Source organism: Malus domestica, chromosome 09, assembly GCF_042453785.1.
Source record: "Malus domestica chromosome 09, GDT2T_hap1".
Taxonomy (NCBI): Eukaryota; Viridiplantae; Streptophyta; class Magnoliopsida; order Rosales; family Rosaceae; genus Malus; species Malus domestica.
In genome coordinates, this window is record NC_091669.1 from 23,796,422 (window position 1) to 23,815,373 (window position 18,952).

General features: G+C 36.9%; 2 protein-coding genes across 2 annotated transcripts; both read left to right on the top strand.

Moving 5' to 3' along the window:
- The first annotated feature begins 2,960 nt into the window (after nt 1-2,960).
- Nucleotides 2,961-5,528, top strand: LOC103445341 (RHOMBOID-like protein 5). Its single transcript, XM_008384339.4, has 5 exons — nt 2,961-3,547; nt 4,300-4,460; nt 4,554-4,735; nt 4,815-5,071; nt 5,184-5,528. The coding sequence occupies exons 1-5, from the start codon at nt 3,285-3,287 to the stop codon at nt 5,260-5,262; spliced, it is 942 nt and encodes a 313-aa protein (XP_008382561.1). The 5' UTR covers nt 2,961-3,284; the 3' UTR covers nt 5,263-5,528.
- A 1,073-nt stretch (nt 5,529-6,601) lies between these two features.
- Nucleotides 6,602-7,006, top strand: LOC139187849 (uncharacterized). The gene has a single exon (XM_070804457.1). The coding sequence runs from the start codon at nt 6,602-6,604 to the stop codon at nt 7,004-7,006; it is 405 nt and encodes a 134-aa protein (XP_070660558.1).
- Nucleotides 7,007-18,952: the final 11,946 nt, after the last annotated feature.

Genomic DNA, 18,952 nt, shown 5'->3' on the forward strand with positions numbered 1-18,952 from the left:
CAGGTCGGAGTCCAAGTGGACATTCCGGGTCGGAGTCCAAGTGGACATTCCAGAACTAATCTGAGTTTTGGGTGTGCTGGAAAACTAACAGAGCCATCCAAAGGTGTCTGTGCTTGCAAGGCCGAGTCTGTAGCTTAAGGCCAAGCACAACAGAGGTATCCCGTCGTGGGTGGGCAGTGGCCATAGTCCACGATTTGTCTATGGGAATCATCCCCAAAGGCAGAGGCCAAGCTTTGGTTTGTTGAATTGGTGTCGTCAAGGATGATGCCCTACGATGAAGGCAACGTGCAGGCCATCATGAGCCTACTAATTGCAGAAAGCCAACCTTGGGCTTGTGGCTTAGCGTAACTTTAGCTTAACGTGACTCTAGTACAAGGAGTTTGGTAGTGAGACCTACAAGGGGGGTGATAGCATCGAAGCCATGTGTTATTTTGTAATTTATGCAGTGGCTTAGCTTGGCAGCTTGGCTTGGCGTGAGCACGGTTTCAAGCCGTGGCTCCAACGCTAGCGTGGCCTCAAGTCGTGGCTTTAGTGCGAGCTAGGGTTTCAAAAATTTTCTTTCTTTTTATTTGCTTATTCACACACATTCAGTTTACATAATATAGTAATATTTTGAATTATAATTTGTAAAACATAAAGTTGGGTTATGCATTTGGTGAATGTAATATCCGAAAAATTTAAGTGGTTGATTAAGAGTGAATTACTTGTGGCCATTGTTAGTAAACTTAATTTGCCTTGTTTGAGGTTGGGATCAATTGGTCTTTGCCCATTAAAAAGATCCTTTATTTTTTAGATCAACCTTTGGTTAGAAAAGAAAAGAATAAATTAAAAAAAAAAAACAAAAGAGGGATTCTCACTTTAATAAGTAAAGAGAAAAGGGAATGGGTATGTTCTAGAAACCCTCTTTCTTGATGCTCTCTTCTCTAGCCGAGAGTGAGAGGGTAATTTCACCTTTTTAGTTCTTTTGGCTGCCAGATTTTCAAGGAAGAATAATTCAATATCCAGTTGAATTTGCTTGTGTTGATTAGGACAAGTCAAATTCTTTCCTTCGTCTACACTAGAGGTATCTATTTGTTACATTTGAAATTTGATTGTTATTTGGTTTGATAACCCATGAATTAGATTGGGTGGGCACCAAGTGCTTGATTAAAGTCCCCAATTAACCTTGAATTATGGTATGTTGTTTGGTAGTTGTACAAGCAGTGTGTGATGATTTTTCTTACTTATAGATAAGGAAGAGAAGGACAAGGTGACTATGGAGCAAGTCACAGTGGGAGTTGAACATCAACAAATTGGGTTGAGGTAGGGGTTTTAACCATAAAAAAATTTAGATTTTTCGTTTTACCAAACAAAGTTGGCATTTGAGCTCTATTTTCACCTTACTTCAAATGTTTTTCCGTTTTTATTATGTGAAAGAAGTGAAGCAAATGTTTCTCTATGGTTGGATTCTAATGATTTTAATTTTCTTTCTACAACTTTGGTGAGTTCAAAGTAATTGGAAAGGTTATTCAAGATTTTGTTTTTGACGTACATACCTTTATTCTACTCATTATGAGATTTTGAAGCTTGTTGACATGATTGTTTAATTGTGAAAGTAGATGGAAAGTAGTATAATACCTGTGCAATTAAGAATGTTGAGAAATGTATGAATGGGACACAATGACTAAATGTTCCCTGGGGAAAGCTCCATATGTGGGTTGCAAGAATGAGTTATCAATGTGATAAATATGTGTGATATGTATATTGGTCAGGTATGTTACGGTTCTTTCCAATCTGCTAGTCACTTGTTTGGGATAAAAGAAAATGTTTGTGATTAGTTGTGCTATTTTTCTTTAAACGATAATGGCTCCGTTGTTCTCAGAACAAAAGAAATGATTTTGAATTATGTGCTGTGTACCGTGTTGTTATTAAAGCTAGTAGTGCTCTGAAACTTTGGTTTTCCTAGAGTATGTTTATTTCCAATCATCTTTAGAGCATATTTCTGTTGTTAAATTACTTATTATTGGATGTGAATGTTTTTAAATTGCTCTAATCATTTTTCGGCATGCACCAAGAATTTAAATGAGGTCTTATAAAAAAACCCCTACTGGGCATTTTATGCTCATCTGTTTTTCTAACATGTATTTTCAGGCGGTGTAAGGTTGACTAGCTGAATTTTAAGTTGCAGTTCTATTTTGTGGATTAGTGAAAGGGAGTGTAGACGTATATCTTTTGGGTGAGCTGCCAATGTATTATGTATAGTTAGTCTCTTTAGTCTGTAAATGATCATTTTGCTGCATTGTAAATTAAGAAGACGTAGGCCACAATGGGTTAGTGTCTCTTAATCTCACACCTCGAGTTTTGGGGTGTGATAGTGAAGGTCCATGCAATAAGGGCTGAAAAAATATTAAGGTAAAAACCGTTGTTTTAGAAGAACTTAGATTGAGTGATGAATATTGTGAACGGATTTGTACGAGTTCCTCCTTCAGATTCCATATTCAAGGCATGTTGTATCTTGTTTCAACATAAAAAAATAGATTGAATCAACAAAAGTATATGAATTCAATAAAATCAAAAGTTAATCAGATAAGAGTAATTGAAACGCAATATTCCCCTGATTTATTTATATTTTTTTTTTTGCCAATAATACTCCCCTGATTGAAGATGAACAAATTCTCTGTTGCGCAGCGTCAATAGCATGGTGATAACATGTTATGAAAGAGAGTTGGAGGATAGGGTTGAGAATTTCTATGTGTTATTCTCTAGTTCTTGTGGTCTTATTTGTAGTAAACCAACGAAGATTCCTTGCCTTACAAGTAATACAATCCTAAAGGGAAAAGTTCTTCTAGTATCCTAAATACAATCTACTAATAATTTACACAATCATACATCTGCTAGAAGTACATTCATAACAATTTTTTTATTTTATTTTAATTTTTCCTTTTTGTGTTCTCATGAATGAAAAAGGACCATTAAGTACCAAATTAACTACCAACATATACCTAAATTAACTACCAACACAATCACACATCTATTATCGCGAAAAGCATGCCTAAATTAACTACCTACACAACAAAGACTCGTTCCTTGCCCCCAAATACATAGCTATATCTCTCTCTTCTCCCTCAACCCTACAACCGTGGTGCACATTTGCATCTGCCACCCACGCCAACGCTGCGGTGCAGTGTACCTCTTCCGCCCCAGCACGACAGCACACATATACCGAATTTGATAACACATCTTTGAAAACCGAAAAAAAAAAAAACAAAAAACAAAAAAAACAAAAACAAAAAGGAAAAACAAAAATGTATCCGCCACCGCCATACTATCCTCCACCTCCACCAGCCTTTTACGCGCCGCCACCAATGATGGCACCACCAAGGCGGTACTCTCCGTGGCTGGTGCCGCTTATATTCATTGTGAATATCGGGGTGTTCATATGGACAATGTATGAGAACAACTGCCCATCTAAAATGTCAAAGGATCAGTGTATGGGAGGGCATTACTTGGATAGGTTCTCCTTCCAACCCTGGCATGATAACCGCATGATCGGTCCTACCCCTGAAACGTAAGCTCGATCATATATATTTCTGTTTTACTTATTATTTATCTCTAATTACTGGGATTACAAAGATTGTTTGATCAATGCTTTTCACAATTGAGATTTCTAATCCAGTTTTACTATTAATTTTATATTTCTTTGGTTCTTTCTTTTTCTCGTTTTCTTTTTGGAAAGGGAAGGGAGAGGTTAGAGTTTGGCAATGAACCAATTAACCTGAGAATTTCGATTACGAATATGAATTAAATTTTAATGACCTAAAATTGAAGTTTTTACAACTGAAAGTGGCATGGAAGGAGAACCACTGCATAATGTAGGGTTGATTTTACCTATGTAATTATCGTAAATAAAGATTTGATGGTAGTTATAGGTGGAATTTCAATCAATCTCGGCTGAGGTCGGTTTAATCTGTTGTGTTCTGTGTTTACTTGTACTTTCTCTCTACAATCTTTTAGAATTTGAAACAAAAACGAAATTTCGACATTTCAAACTGAATTTTTGGTATTCTGTTTAGCGGTTGCTCCTTAAAACCAACTTCATCATAACTTTCTAGGGTGGCAAAGAATGGAAAAGTTATTCGGGTTAAAGCTTTCTCCAATTACTGGCTACGTTGAATATATCAAAGGGAAATGATGTATGCACACCTTTTTTAGGCATTGGATTGAACAAAGTATAAGGGAATAAAGGGCCATAATCTAGAGAGGAAATGCAGAGAACAGTTGCCTACATCTGAAACGTAATCTAATTGCCACTATTTGCAGCCTCCAAAGACTAGGAGGCCTTGATACAAAACTAGTGCTGAATGGTGAAGCATGGCGCCTGTTTTCTGCAACGTGGCTACATGGCGGGCTGATTCATCTATTCGCCAACATGATCAGCCTTGATTTCGTAGGGCTCCGGCTTGAGCAGGACTTTGGATTTCGTAAGAGCTTTGGATTAAGATTTCATTTTAAGTACCAAGTGTTTTTCATGATCAATGGTATCTAATAACTGTTGCTTAACACTGGATTTGCAGACAGATTCGGATTTGTGTATGTGCTTTCTGGCTTAGGGGGAAGTTTAGGGTCTTGCCTTAATATTATTAAACACGGAAAGTCAAGCAAGACTATATCAGTTGGCGCATCTGGGGCAATTTTTGGATTGTTGGGAGCCTCACTTTCTGAGCTGATCACAAACTGGACAGTGTATGACGATAAGGTAACGTCTATTTTCGCGTCCTGTTCCCTCGTTTTTAATTTTTCATAACAGCTAAATCGAGGTTCTTACTACAATTCAGTGCTCGTCGATCATGATAATCATCCTAAATGCTGCCCTGAACTTGGCCATTGGATTTCTACTTCATATGGACCATTCAGCTCATGTAGGAGGATTCGTCGCCGGATTTTTCCTTGGTTTTGTGTTTTTTGTTAAGCCTCAGTTTGGGTATGTAAGCAGCAAGTACATGCCAACCTACCATCAAGTCAAAAGTACAGCAAGGCACAATTTCTGTCAATATTTTCTGGGGTTCGTTGGTTTGGTGGCATGCATTATTCTGTAAGTGGTTAATTTCTTTCTCTCTTTGGACAAATTATTCAAGAATGCAAAAAAACATAAACTATATATATCGATTATCTAACAAATTTATGTTTTATTTTAAAATTTGCAGGTATGCAACTGCCTTCGGTAAGCTATTTAATATAAGGGAAATTAAACAACATCTGCCTGATAGTATAAACAAATATTGAGCTTGTGTAAGTTTTGAGTAATTAATGGACAAACTATACTTTCGTGGCGGTTCAACTTCATGTTTTTTCAAGAATTAGAAGTATGACACCATAAACTGTTCTAGCGTAACGCGTGCATATGTATCATCGATGTACTGCCAATGTTCAGAGCATATTTATATGAGAGAGATGATTGCGAGGATGTAAGAGATATGAGTATTTTCTGTACTATGATCAGATAAGTATTTCAGATTTCGTAGCACTCGGAAACAATTTCTTGGCCGTAATCTCAGTTTCAGAATTTTTCTGCATCTTTCGGAATAACAACTTCAGAAGTTCGATTAGAAAACCTAGGCTACAAAATAAAAGTCATCATGCCTGCACTTGCAAATATGCGTACTTTTTAGTAGAAGATTAATGCATACCCTTGGCGAATCTCAGGGTGCGTATTTACCAAGTATGCGCAACCAAACAATGGTTGCAACATTGCCATACACATACAAAATATCGAGCAATCCTGCAACCATCCTGAAGAACAACAAAACATTTTCCCATTATGTGGGGTCGGTTGACTAAGTGGGGTCGGCTGCCTGCAACCAATCTGAAGGGAAAAAAAAAATCACAAACAAGTATGCAGCTTTCATCAATTTAAAATCTTGACAGACGAAAGATTTAAAATGACAAAAGGCGAAGGACATAGAGAGGTACAAACTGTAGAAATAATGCTAGGTGGGGGTAAAGTTTAAATGTATTCCAACTTTCGAAAATATATTGTAAGCTGAATGAATTCCCTAACTCTTTATAATAATACACATTTTCCAAATTCCATCCTTTTCTAACTAAGAATGGGAGACGAAAGGGGGCGTTATTGCTTGGCCTTACTAATCAAATTCGAAACCACTTCTTGACATGCTTCTCAGTTTTAGTTTTCAGAAACTGGGAAAAATCGAAAAGGCCTAATGCTCGAGGCACCAACACATCTACTTGGAGATAAGCCTTTACGTATAGTGAAAGATTATGAGAGCGAAAAAGAGGGAACAACAGAGCAAAAATGACGATTTGCATTGACTAAGACAATGAAGGCACAAAACCAGTAATAACTGTTGACTCTGTATAGATTTCCTTTTATTCCGGAATTCCTATAATCTTGGGATTCCTAGTTTAGGAGATATTGTTTGTAATTATTCTTTCCTTATTACAGTAGGATTGTACATGATTATATATACCTCAGAATGAGAAGAATACAATACACATTCAAAGCATTCTCTTCTTGGCACTAGAGCCAGGTCGTAAAAAAAAGAGAAAGAAAACTTCGAACCCTTGCCTTTGTCGCGGCACATATTGTCATTTGTCGTGAAAGATGTCTACCGAGGATAGCAATGTGATTCCCATTACTGCTTCGGTTGTTGTACAATCCGATAATTCCAATTTCAACATTGGAATGGTTTTGGATGGGAAGAACTATAATCTATGGGCTCCTCTCATCCAAATTCATATTGTTGGAAGGAAGAAGATGGGATATCTTCGTGGGTCCATCAAGGCACCTGACGAGAATGATCCCAAATATGATGATTGGTTCTCTGAAGATCAGAGAATTAAGAGTTGGCTCTTGTTGGCAATGAAGCTAGAGATTATGAAACGGTACATTTGGCTATCAACTTTGAAAGAAATTTGGAATTCTCTGAAGACTGCCTATTTTGACGAGAACGATGAGGCTAGAATTTATTCCCTGTACCAAAAAGCATCACGTCTTTGGCAGTGTTGAAAGTATGCCCACAAAACCACTCATTTGATGTAATAGCTTTTGATATACTTATTGTATAAAACTATTATCTGTTTAATGAAGCGCAAAGCTTATTGTCAATCACTATTTATTGTATTATGTGTTTAAGCAATAAGGGAATCCAATGAATGTATTTAATCTAAGATAAAAGTGATCTAAGTAAGTTAGATTAACGAGACCTTTCTCTTATGTTAATTCCTAAAACATTCCTAGCCATAGATATGCCAATTGGGCATTGGCAATCTGCTAAGGTTAGTATGTGTTATGTTAACTCAAGCGTGAGTATGACTAGTCAAGTCATTTAGTGTTGGACACTGAGACAAACACATAGGTGCTCAAAAGGTAATCGAGTACACTGAACAACAATCAAAAGAGAGTTCGAACATACAGGTCATGTAAGAACTCATAAGTTGCAATATGCAAAGTAGTTCTTTGACCTGAGGCATCATAGATATTTAATGCTTAGGTCTTTGATCTTTGATGATGTCAAAGGCATTCCATCGAGAGTGTCGATGACATTGTTGGCAAGCTATCTAGTCATGTAGGCATATGAAGGCACAACAAGGGATCTCTAACCTTCCCTAACGGAGGGAGAATACTTTGAGATATGATTCGGGAGTCTTTGGCCAAAGCATACGAATATGACTTAGGAAGTTTGTTCCAAATCATATTCAATTTAATCATATAGAGAAGTATCACATTGGATAGTAGATATGAAACAAACTATCACTCAAACAATGTGATTAAGAGTATTGTATTAGAGAATGACCGTATTGCATTGTAATTGTAACTAGATAGGTTCTCCAGCCACTTCTACTTAGCTTGGGTAGCCATGACATACTGCTAGGTGTCACTCATGGTTTGTGGAAGCCCTAAAGATTAGGAAACACTAATATACATCAAAGGGAGAATTGAAATGTAGTTTCAATTCACAATCGATTGTTAAGAGTAACAATTGCCCATTGCCTTGCTAATTGGAACCTAATGGATCGTACACTGAGTAAGGATGAAAGTGAAGAAATATAAATGAGATGGATAAGCAATAAAATGGCTTAATTGAGAATGGTTAAGATTAATTAATTAGTTAATTAATTATATGAAAGGTTCGTATTGGGCTTTTAAGTTAGTTTCGGGTCTCAGGTCCTAAATGGGTTTTGGTCCACAAGGCCCATTATGTTTAAGTTGTATGACAACTAAAACAAAATGGGCAATTAGCCCAATAAACAAAGTCAAAACCGGCCAAGGGTGAGTGGTAGCAAACTTGGGTTAATTGCAAATTTGCCACTCACATGTGAGGTGGTATAAAGGCAACTTTATAGCATTCTCTCACTACGGTTTTCTTGAGGCAAAGAAGAGAAAACTTTTCTCCCTTTTACTCAAAAGAGGCCGGCCACTTAGGGTTAAAATAGCTAGCAATCTTTTCTTCCTCTAAGTCATCTATTTCATCTTCACACCTCATCCTTGGTGTGGAGACTTAGAGATACTAAACCTTTGGTGTTCTTAGAGATCCTTTCCTCACATCCTCAAGGAACAAAGGAGTATCAAAAGGAAGAAAATCACAAGGAAGATCTAAGGAGCTAGGAGGTGACTTGAAGGCCCTCCGCTTGGTTGAATCCCTTGTGTAAACAAGGATGAGCTTCAAGGTTAATGAATCTCAAAATCCTTTCTTCTCTTTAATGTTGTTAAAGAGTCTTGTGGTTCACCATTTACTAGGCTTTGAAAGTCATGGGTTTTAGAATTGTTTTTTAATGCATGCCTACTTTAAAGTGTTATTAGTTTGCTTATGTGTTCAAATATTCTCACATGTTCTTAGCTAGGACAAATTTTTTCCTTCATTTGGTATTAGAGCCTAGGCCTAGTGTATGGTGAATCCTTTTGGGTTTTGTGTTTTTGATGGTTTGTGATTTAAATGTTGTAAATGTTACAAGCTTTGTTCTTACTTTTTGAATATAATTTTTGCTTGAAAATTTAGCATCTCAAATGTTGTAGATGTAGTTCATTTAAGCATGGATCTTGGAACTATAATTTGGTGCCATGTATGTGGGGAAATTCGTCCAAATCCAAAGGGTGGATTTTTGGGTTCATGTTTGTCTTGTTAAAAGTGTTTTAAAGTGACATTAGGAACCCCTAAGTACCCTAGGATGTTAACCCTCTTTTGTGTAGTGAAAATTTGAATTTTGTTGAGTGAAAACATTCATGGAGCTCTTATGAGTTTTCATGTGTGTTCTTCAAAATTCTTGTTCTTACCAAGAACAAAAAGGTTTAGTGTTTTGATTTAATTTGTTTGCTGTTTGTCATAAAGTTTTGGTTTGTTATTGATTGGTGATGGATGATTTGTGTCTTTATTGTTTGAAAAACCTACATCTTACAACCCATACCAATCAAACTTTTCAACCATGCCAATCAACTATTAACCCATACCTTTCACTTTTTCAGCACACTTTATGAAATTTTGAATTTTCAACAAAACCAACCCATCACTCAACTACCAAAATCGGCCACCCCATAATGGGGGTACTTTTGAGGCTTTAATGCAATTACATAAAATTTTGAAACTTTTGTGTGTTTGCACTTTGACCCAAAAGTTTACGTTTTTTACAATTGTTGAAAGGACAAATTGTTTTCCTCCTTTAATGAAGTTTTTATAATTGTTGAAATTTTTTGGGTTCTAGTTGTAATTACATGAAGTTTTAGACTCTTGTGTTTTTACAAAGTGACCCCAATAGTTTATGACCCCAATAGTTTATGTTTTTGAGCATTATGGCCTAATAGTTGTGGTCATTGCATTTTCGGTCCAAATTATGATGAGAACAAAATGGTTTTGTTTCTTTAAATGAGAATTGGTTTTTCATTTCATTTAGTTCCATTTAAATAAATTCTATGATTCCGAAAACCAATTGTTTAAGTTGCTTTCTTAGTTAATGTGATTGATTAAGAAAAGGGTGATTATGAACCAAAGACCTCGATAATTGAGCTATGTGATTGGCCGCTTTACATTATGAATGTTTGGGTTAAGTGGTTTAGATTTGAATGTAATTTAATTAGTTCAAATGTGTTGTAAAAGGGCATAAGCCCTTCTCTTTACTTTGAGTATTCCTTTTTGTTTATTTGCATGCAAATTGGAATAGTTGGGTCCAACCTCTAATAGGAAATAACGGTTTAATTAGATTAAACGCGTAACTAAAATCAACAACTACCTACCTTAGACCCAAGGTCCAACACAAAGCTTGTGTTGGATCAAATCAAACGGTTCATAATCATCCTAAGACCTAAGATGACTATATAGTCCATATGAGGATGCTATGCATTCGTTAGTAGTTCTATATAGTCTCGCTTGTTTCATCGACACAGTGGGAGTATTATATACTACTAATTCATATAAACTTGGACCAATGGTTGTGATAGGCCCAAGTTCTTTTAATAAGATTAAATGAAATTGATGTAGCCCAACACTACTCACTCAAAACGAATATTAAGTTGATAAACAAGAGATGCTTTGAACATCTCTTTGTGGGCATTCCACTATGGTAGGCTCCAATCGTTTGTGACTCATACACTGGCTTCACCCTATAATGGGGAAGTTCAAAGTATGTGCTTACACCCAGGAGAAGTCTATAAACACATATAATGAAGAGAGTGTAGACAACGAGTGTGACCAACATGATATAATTCTGAGGCAATCCTTTTCTAGAGGCCAAAATAGATGGGTAATTACAAAAGTTGTAAATGGCTAAGAGTTATCCTTTCATCATTATTGTTGCTAGCCAAAATGATATAATTTTGAGGTGGGCTTGGTAATGGTGAGTCTTTCATACCCCACTAAGAGTTCAACATAACTCTCGGATTCCATTTAGAGGGATGTGGAATTTTCCAAAAATAGTGGGTGGTATTGTTTGATTTAAGACCCAATTAAGTAGTTTTAAAATCAACAATCTGATATGGTTTCTGTTATGTTATGTAGTTAAGGACATGCCTAAAATTACATCTACCATTGTACTTGACAAAAAAGGCCTTAGGGGCCAACGTTTCCTTGCTTGGTATCATCACATTGAGAATGTCTTAAAGATGAATGACATATCGTATGTGCTCAAGCAATCCCTTCCTCATGTACCTCCTACGAAACTAGCTTCAACGGAGGAGTGTCAAAATTATGCAAGACACTATGAGGATGACTTACAAGCCAAATGATTAATCCTCACTTCACTTAGTAAGGAGCTTAAGAAGCTACATAAGTACATGGACACTTCTTATGCCATGGTTGATAGTTTTCATAAGATGCATGACATTGCGACTAGTAATGTACAAGTCTCAAATGTTTGCAGTTTATTGAATGCCAAAATGGCAAAGGGGACATCGGTCCGGAAACATGGACAAAAGATGGAAAAGACCTTTCAAGATCTTGAGAGTTTAGGAACTTCCATCGATGGGAAAATGGCCTAAGACTTTTTCCTTGCATCTCTCTAGGATGATTTCACTAAGTTTATAGTAAACTATAAAGTGAATAGATTCGATCATACTTTTACCGAGATGATTGACATGTGTTGTGAGTTTGAACAAAGTTTCAAAAGGGACAGTGGGAGTGAGAATGCAATCATAAGGAAAAGGTTTCATAAGAAGAAGGCAGGAAAATCCAAAGGGACATGCTTTCATTATGGAAACGATGAACGTTAGAAGAAGAAATACAGGGTGCGCATTGCGAGCCTTATGACACGAACTTTTGAAGGGACTATTTCTGTCATAGAAAGTGCTTTTACAGTAAGCTTCAATTCCTGGATATTTGATTCAGGCTAGACTAGTAGCCAAGGGTTACAGGCAACGAGAAGGGATTGACTATGAAGAAACCTTCTTTCATGTAGCCATGATTAAGTCCATTTGGATTTTACTTGCTATAGTTGCATACCATGATTATGAGATATGACAAATAGACGTGAAGACGACCTTTCTGAACAATTACCTAGAGGAAGAACTCTATATGACTCAACCCCAAGGTTTCATGTCCAAGTCTGAAAAGACTAAGGTACGCAAGCTTCAGAGGTCCATCTATGGACTTAAGCAAGTCTCCAGGAGTTGGAACATTAGTTTTGACACTAAAATCAAATCGTTTGGTTTTCCTCAAAACGAAGACGACAATTGTGTTTATCAAAATGTCGTTAGGGATTCAGTTGTATTCCTAGTGTTATATGTAGATGACATAGTACTATTCGGGAATGAAACTGCAGTACTTTCTTATGTAAAATTGTGGTAGTCCAAAACCTTCCACATGAAAGATTTGGGAGATGCATCTTATATGCTTAGGATGAAGCTCTATCGTGATAGATCTAGAAAATTAATTGGATTATCCGAATCTATGTACATAAATAAGGTGCTAAATAGGTTCCAAATGGAATAGTCTAAGAAAGGTTTTCTTCTTCTGAGACATGGAATTCACTTTTCTAAATCCATGGGACCTAAGACTCCTAAAGAAATATGGCAGATGAGTGCTATTCCTTATGCTTCCACCATAGGAAGTCTTATGTATGACTGATGTGAGAATTACTTGACACACAAATTAAACCCTATTGATGACAATTGTAGTAATGATGCAAGTAGGGATCGTTCTAGACTGGGGATTAACTAGGGATGCTAATCAACAAATATAAGACTCAAGAATATAAGAAGAAACTTAAAAACACAAAAGTAGGCTTTAAAACACTAAACTAGACTCAAAGAGTTCAAAATACTTTAAGGCACAAACTAAACAAACTTAAACACACTTCGATACAAGAAAGTAAATGGGAGGTATTGGTTTGGATGAGATTGAGATAACAACAAAAAGTAAAACTAAATAGATGGTTTATGGATTAGCTAGAGATCCATTCTTCACACATGACACACTCGTACATGAATTGATTTCCAATTGCTTTTCAATAGATTATGAAACTCAACACCCCAGATTAACCGTGATGCACGAATTAATCCTCAGATTTTCCTTGATTTATTGAATTGGATGAATGCATACGACAATCCAAATTATTCTCCAAAAGTCCTCTACATGAATGCATAATAGAGATACAATCAAAGATCATTACGTTCTATGAAAATCATAAGTGTTAACGAGGCATTCGTAACTATGAATGCATGATACGTTTGCCAAGAATTCAATTAACGCGATTGTGACTAGCAACCTTCACTACCAATGAATATAAACTTGTAACGATTAGGTGAAACTCATTTATATCCTAGCATCAAATTCATGCATGAAAACTAAGTATGCATCCTTAATCAACATACAAGAATTAGTTTTGAAGAAAGTAGTTAATTGAATTGCATTCACAACTTATTAAATCACAATTGGAAGAAATCAATTCATATCTCAAACATGTTCATGGCTTCGAACTTCACCCTAGCTAAGTAAGGGTTTAGTTCCTCATACTTGCAATTAAACAAAAACAATTGATATTAAACATAGAGAAACAAAGTAGAAGACACCTAGAATGCTCCAACAACTCCAATGGAATGGCTAGCACTACTCCAAGCACTCCTCCTTCTTTGCAAGCCTTGGAACTAATGGAAATGTGTATGAATGGCTGTGTGTCTTCCTTGAAGGCTGAATGGTGTTTATATAGAGGTTGAAAATGTCAAGCAATGCAAGGTAATGGACAAGGCACTCACGGCAATGGAAGGATGTGAAGCTGCCAGCTCCATTTTGCATGTGTGTGTGCTGTTTTTGTGCTCTTTCCACCTAGAAACAATCATTCCAAAGCCACCCAAAGTTATAAGTGGAAGACCAACCAGAAATCCACCTCATAGTGGTCCAATTTCTGCCATTCCTTGCTGTCCATTCACTACCAATGTTGTAGAAATCTGCCAACTCCATTCCATTGCCGTGTGTGTGTGTGTGTGTGATATCCTCATCACTTCCCACTCCTCCATGCTTTAATTTCTTATTCCTTGCTGCCTATGTGGTGTGTTCCTTGCTGTTTTCTTTCCTTCTTGCTGCCCATGTGGTATTTATACTTGCACATACATGTTCTTCATCCATTTAGCTAGCAATAAACACATTTTCTGCCATCACATGGCATCTATGATGTTTGAAATTGTAGGCCAACACTTTGCACACACACATGCAGATTTCTAGCCCTTTGAATCATCAAATTCGTCCATCCTCATGTCTCCATGTTTGCACCATCCAATCTTGGCCCAAAAATGCTCCAAAATGCTCCAAAATGCATCTTCTTGCATCCTTGGCCCATAGAACCTATAAACACACGAAAATGGCTTAAACTACTAACATAACTAAGAACTAAGAACATAAATGCACGAAAACAAACATACTAAGTCGCATAAATATGCTCCTATCAATGACATGATATGCACAAGGCCTGATATCGCATATTCTACGAGCATTACTAGTCGATATCAATCTAACCTAGGATCAGAACACTGGGCAGCTATCAAGACAGTCTTTAAATACTTCAAAAGAATTAAGGACATGTTCCTCATTTATGGAGAAGCGACAGAGTTGCGAATGGAAGGATATACAGACACAGATTTCCAATCGAACGGCGATGATAGAAGTTCCAACTCCGGATATGTGTTCACTCTAAATGGTGGGACTGTCAGCTGGAAAAGCAAGAAACAAGATGCAATTGCTAATTCTACGATGGAGGCTGAATATGTTGCTTAAAGTCGGCAAAGAAGCGTTCTGGATGAAGAAGTTCATTATTGAACTTGGAGTGGTTCCAACCATTACATCACCAGTAACTTTGTACTGTGATAATAGTGGGCCAATAGCTCAAGCCAAGGAACCTAAGGCTCATCAAAAGAATAATCATTTTGACAAACGCCTTAATATCATTAGAAGATATGTTGCCTTAATATCCACTGATGAAGCCAATGTCTTAAATCAGACCACCATATGGAAAAAATGGTTATTAGATACATGGAAAGGTGGCTTTGAGTGCAAGTGGGAGATTGTTGGAAGTATGCCCACAGAGCCATTCATTCAATGTAATAGCTTTTGGAATACTTATTATGTTAAACTATTATATGTTTAATGAAGGGCAAAGCTTATTGTTAATCACTATTTATTGTATTATGTGTTTAGGCAATAAGGGAATCCAAGGACTGTATTTAATTTAAGAGATAAGTTTTCTAAGTAAGTTAGATTAACGACCTTTCTCTTATGGTCATTCCTAAAATGTTCCTAGCCATAGAATTGCCAATTGGGCAGTGACAATCCTCTAAGGTTAGTATGTATTATGTTAACTCAAGTGTGAGTATGACTAGTTTCAAGTTATTTAGTGTTGGACACTGAGACAAACATATATATGCTCAAAAGGTAATCAAGTACACTGAACAACGATCAAAAGAGAGTTTGAACATGCATGTCATGTATGAACTCGTAAGTTACAATATGCAAAGTAGTTCTTTGACCTGAGGCATCATATATGTTTAATGGTTAGGTCCTTGATCATTGATGATGTCAAAGGCATTCCATCGAGAGTGTCCATGACATTGTTGGGGTCAAGTTATCTAGTCATGTAGGCATATGAATGCATAACAAGGAATCTCTAACCTTCCATGGTGGAGGGAGAATACCCTGAGATATGATTCGAGAGTCTTTGGCCAAAGCATATGAATATGACTTAAGAAGTTTGTTCCAAATCATATTCAATTGAATCATATAGAGAAGTATCACATGGATGGTAGACATGAAACAAACTATCACTCAAACAATGTGATTAAGAGTATTTTATTATAGAAGGACCGTACTGGATTGTAATTGTAACTAGATAGGTTCTCTAACCACTTCTACTTAGCTTGGGTAGGCATGACATATTGCTAGGTGTCACTCACGGTTTGTGGAAGCCCTGAAGATTAGCAAACTCTAATATACATCAAAGGGAGAATTAAAATGTAGTTTCAATTCACAATCGATCGCTAAGAGTAACAATCGCCCATTGCCTCACTAATTGGAACCTAATGGATCGTACATCGAGTAAGGATGAAAGTGAAGAAATATAAATGAGATGGATAATCAATTAAATGGTTTAATTGAGAATGGTCAAGATTAATTAATTCGTTAATTGCAAGTTTACCACTCACATGTGAGGTGATATAAAGACAACTTTATAGCCATTCTCTCACTAGGGTTTTCTTGAGGCAAAGAAGAGAAACCTTTTCTCCCTTTTACTCAAAAGAGGTCGGCCACTTATGGGAAAAATAGCTAGCAATCGTTTCTTCCTCTAAGTCATCTAGTTCATCTATACACCTCATCCTTAGTGTGGAGACTTAGAGACATTAAACCTTTGGTGTTCTTGGAAATCCTTTCCTCACATCCTCAAGAAGCAAAGGAGTATCAAAATGAAGAAAATCACAAAGAAGATCTAAGGAGCTAGGAGGTGACTTCAAGGCCCTCAACTTGGGTTAATCCCTTGTGTAAACAAGGATGAGCTTCAAAGGTAATGAATCTCAAAATCCGTTCTTCTGTTTAATGTTGTTAAATAGTCTTGTGGTTCACCATTGACTAGGCTTTGAAAGTCATGGGTTTTAGAATTGTTTATTAATGCATGCGTACTTTAAAGTGTTATTAGTTTGCTTATGTGTTCAAATGTTCTCACATGTTCTTAGCTAGGACAAATTTTTTCTTTCAGGCATAATGGACAGTCTTTAGCTATCTATTTTGGGGATCTAACACAGATTTTCCAGGAATTGGATCACTTTAACAAAGTGGCCATGGAGTGTGAAAATAATATCAAGATTTTTCACAAAACTATTGAGCAATAGAGGGTGTATTTGTTTTTGGCGGGTTAGATTATGTGTTTGGTCAAGTTCGCAGGGAACTGTTATACAAAGATCCACCACTTAGACTACAGGTGGTGTATGCATATGTCCGTCATGAAGTTGATCGGAGGGAAGCCATGAAGATGGAAGGGCACAGTACCGAACTTGAGGCAATGGTAGGCAAGTCTCGAGCCTCTTTCACCTGTGCTGACTGAGATGGTTCTGAAAGCAGGTTCAGCTAGGCACGGAAAGACCAGACTAGCCAAGATCGCCCTATAAGTAAATGTCTACACTGTAACATGACCGGACACTCCAAGAGCTGGTGCTTCCGTACTCCAAAAGGTATCTACTACTACAAGGTAATGCTCTTTGGCTTGAAGAATGCAAGGGCTACAGATCAACGTGAAATGTTGAAGCTCTTTCACGACATGCTACATAACAACGTAGAATGTTATGTAGATGATGTAGTTATCAAGACCGAGAAGAGATCCAATCACTTAATGGATTTACGAATAGTGTTCGACAAACTACGACACTACAACTTCAAGATGAACCAGTTGAAGTGTGCATTTGGCGTCACCTCTAGGAAGTTCCTCAGCTTCATTGTCAAGAAATGTGGCATTAAAGTGGATCAATCAAAGATTAAGGCCATTCAAAGCATGCCCGAGCCAAGGAATCTACAAGAGCTGAAAAGTCTACAAGGATGACTAGCCTTCATTAGGCGCTTCATCTCTAACCTTGCTAGTGTTGGAAATGTACCCTAAAACAATCATATGATGATACTTTACGGACATTTCACATGTTAAACAAATATAGTTTAATATAGAGGGCAAAGATTATTGTTTGAAGCCGTCTCATATAAATGTTATACGCTTAAATGATAAGTCCAAGGAATATGTAATTAGGAGAATGTAATTTAAACGTTCCTGATCATAGGATTGCCAATTGGGCATTGACAGTCTGTTAAGATCAGTACGTGTTATGTCTTCTCTTAGGGAGAGTGACTAGTCTCGAGTCATTGGTGTGACTGACACCAAGACAAGCATGTAAGTGCTCAATAGAGAATAAGTCCACTCAACACGATCAACAAGGAAGAGTGACTAGTCTCGAGTCATTGGTATGACTGACACCAAGATAAGCATGTAGGTGCTCAATAGAGAATAAGTCCACTCAACATGATCAACAAGGAGTTCTCATACTCATGTCACATGAGAACTCATGGTTGGGATAATGCAAAGTAGTCCTTTGACCTGAGGCATCATAGCTGTCTTGTGGTTAGGTCCTTGATCTTTGACTATGTCAAAGTCACTCCGTCAGAGGGTGTCCACGGCATAGTTAGGGTTAAGCCACTTAGCCATGGAGGCAAGTGAATGCGCAACAAGGGATCTCTAACCTTTAGACAATTTGAGGGAGAATACTCTATGATATGATTAAGAATATCTGGCCAGAGTATGAATGAGATTTAGGAAATCGTTCTAAATCACATTCAAGGTAATCATATAAGTAAGAGAATCACATTGGATAGTAGACATGAATAAACTATCAAACCAAACAATGTGGTCAAGAGTATTGTATTAGAGAAAGACCGTATTGCATTGTAATCCTAAACTGAATAGGTTCTCAACCTCTTTTGATTAGCTTGGGTAACCATGATATACTGCTAGGTGTCACTCATGGTTTATGGAAGCCCTAAACGTGTATAATCACTAAAGGGAGAATTGAAAGTAAGTTTCAATTCACAATCGATTTGAAAGAGTTCTAATCGCCCACTGCCTCGCTAAAAAGAACCTAATGGATCGTACACCGTGTAAGGTAGAGATTGAAGAAACAATGGAGATGAGTAAGGATAATTAAATGGTTTAATTATTTATGGCAAGGATTAATTAATATGTTAATTAATCAAATGAATAAAGTTCGTTAAAGACCTCGGGTTAGTTTTGGGCCTCAAGGCCCAATGGGCTTCGAACGTCAAGGCCATTGACTTAAGTTGTATGACAACTTAATGACTAGTAATTCACAAAGGCCCAAACAACCCAATAAAACCCTATGGCTGGCCATATTGATAAAGGATTAGGTTTTAGACTTATTACAAGTTTGCCACTCCAATGAAGGTAGGTATAAATGTGACTTTATAGCCTTTTCTTCATTAGGGTTTCTTTTGGA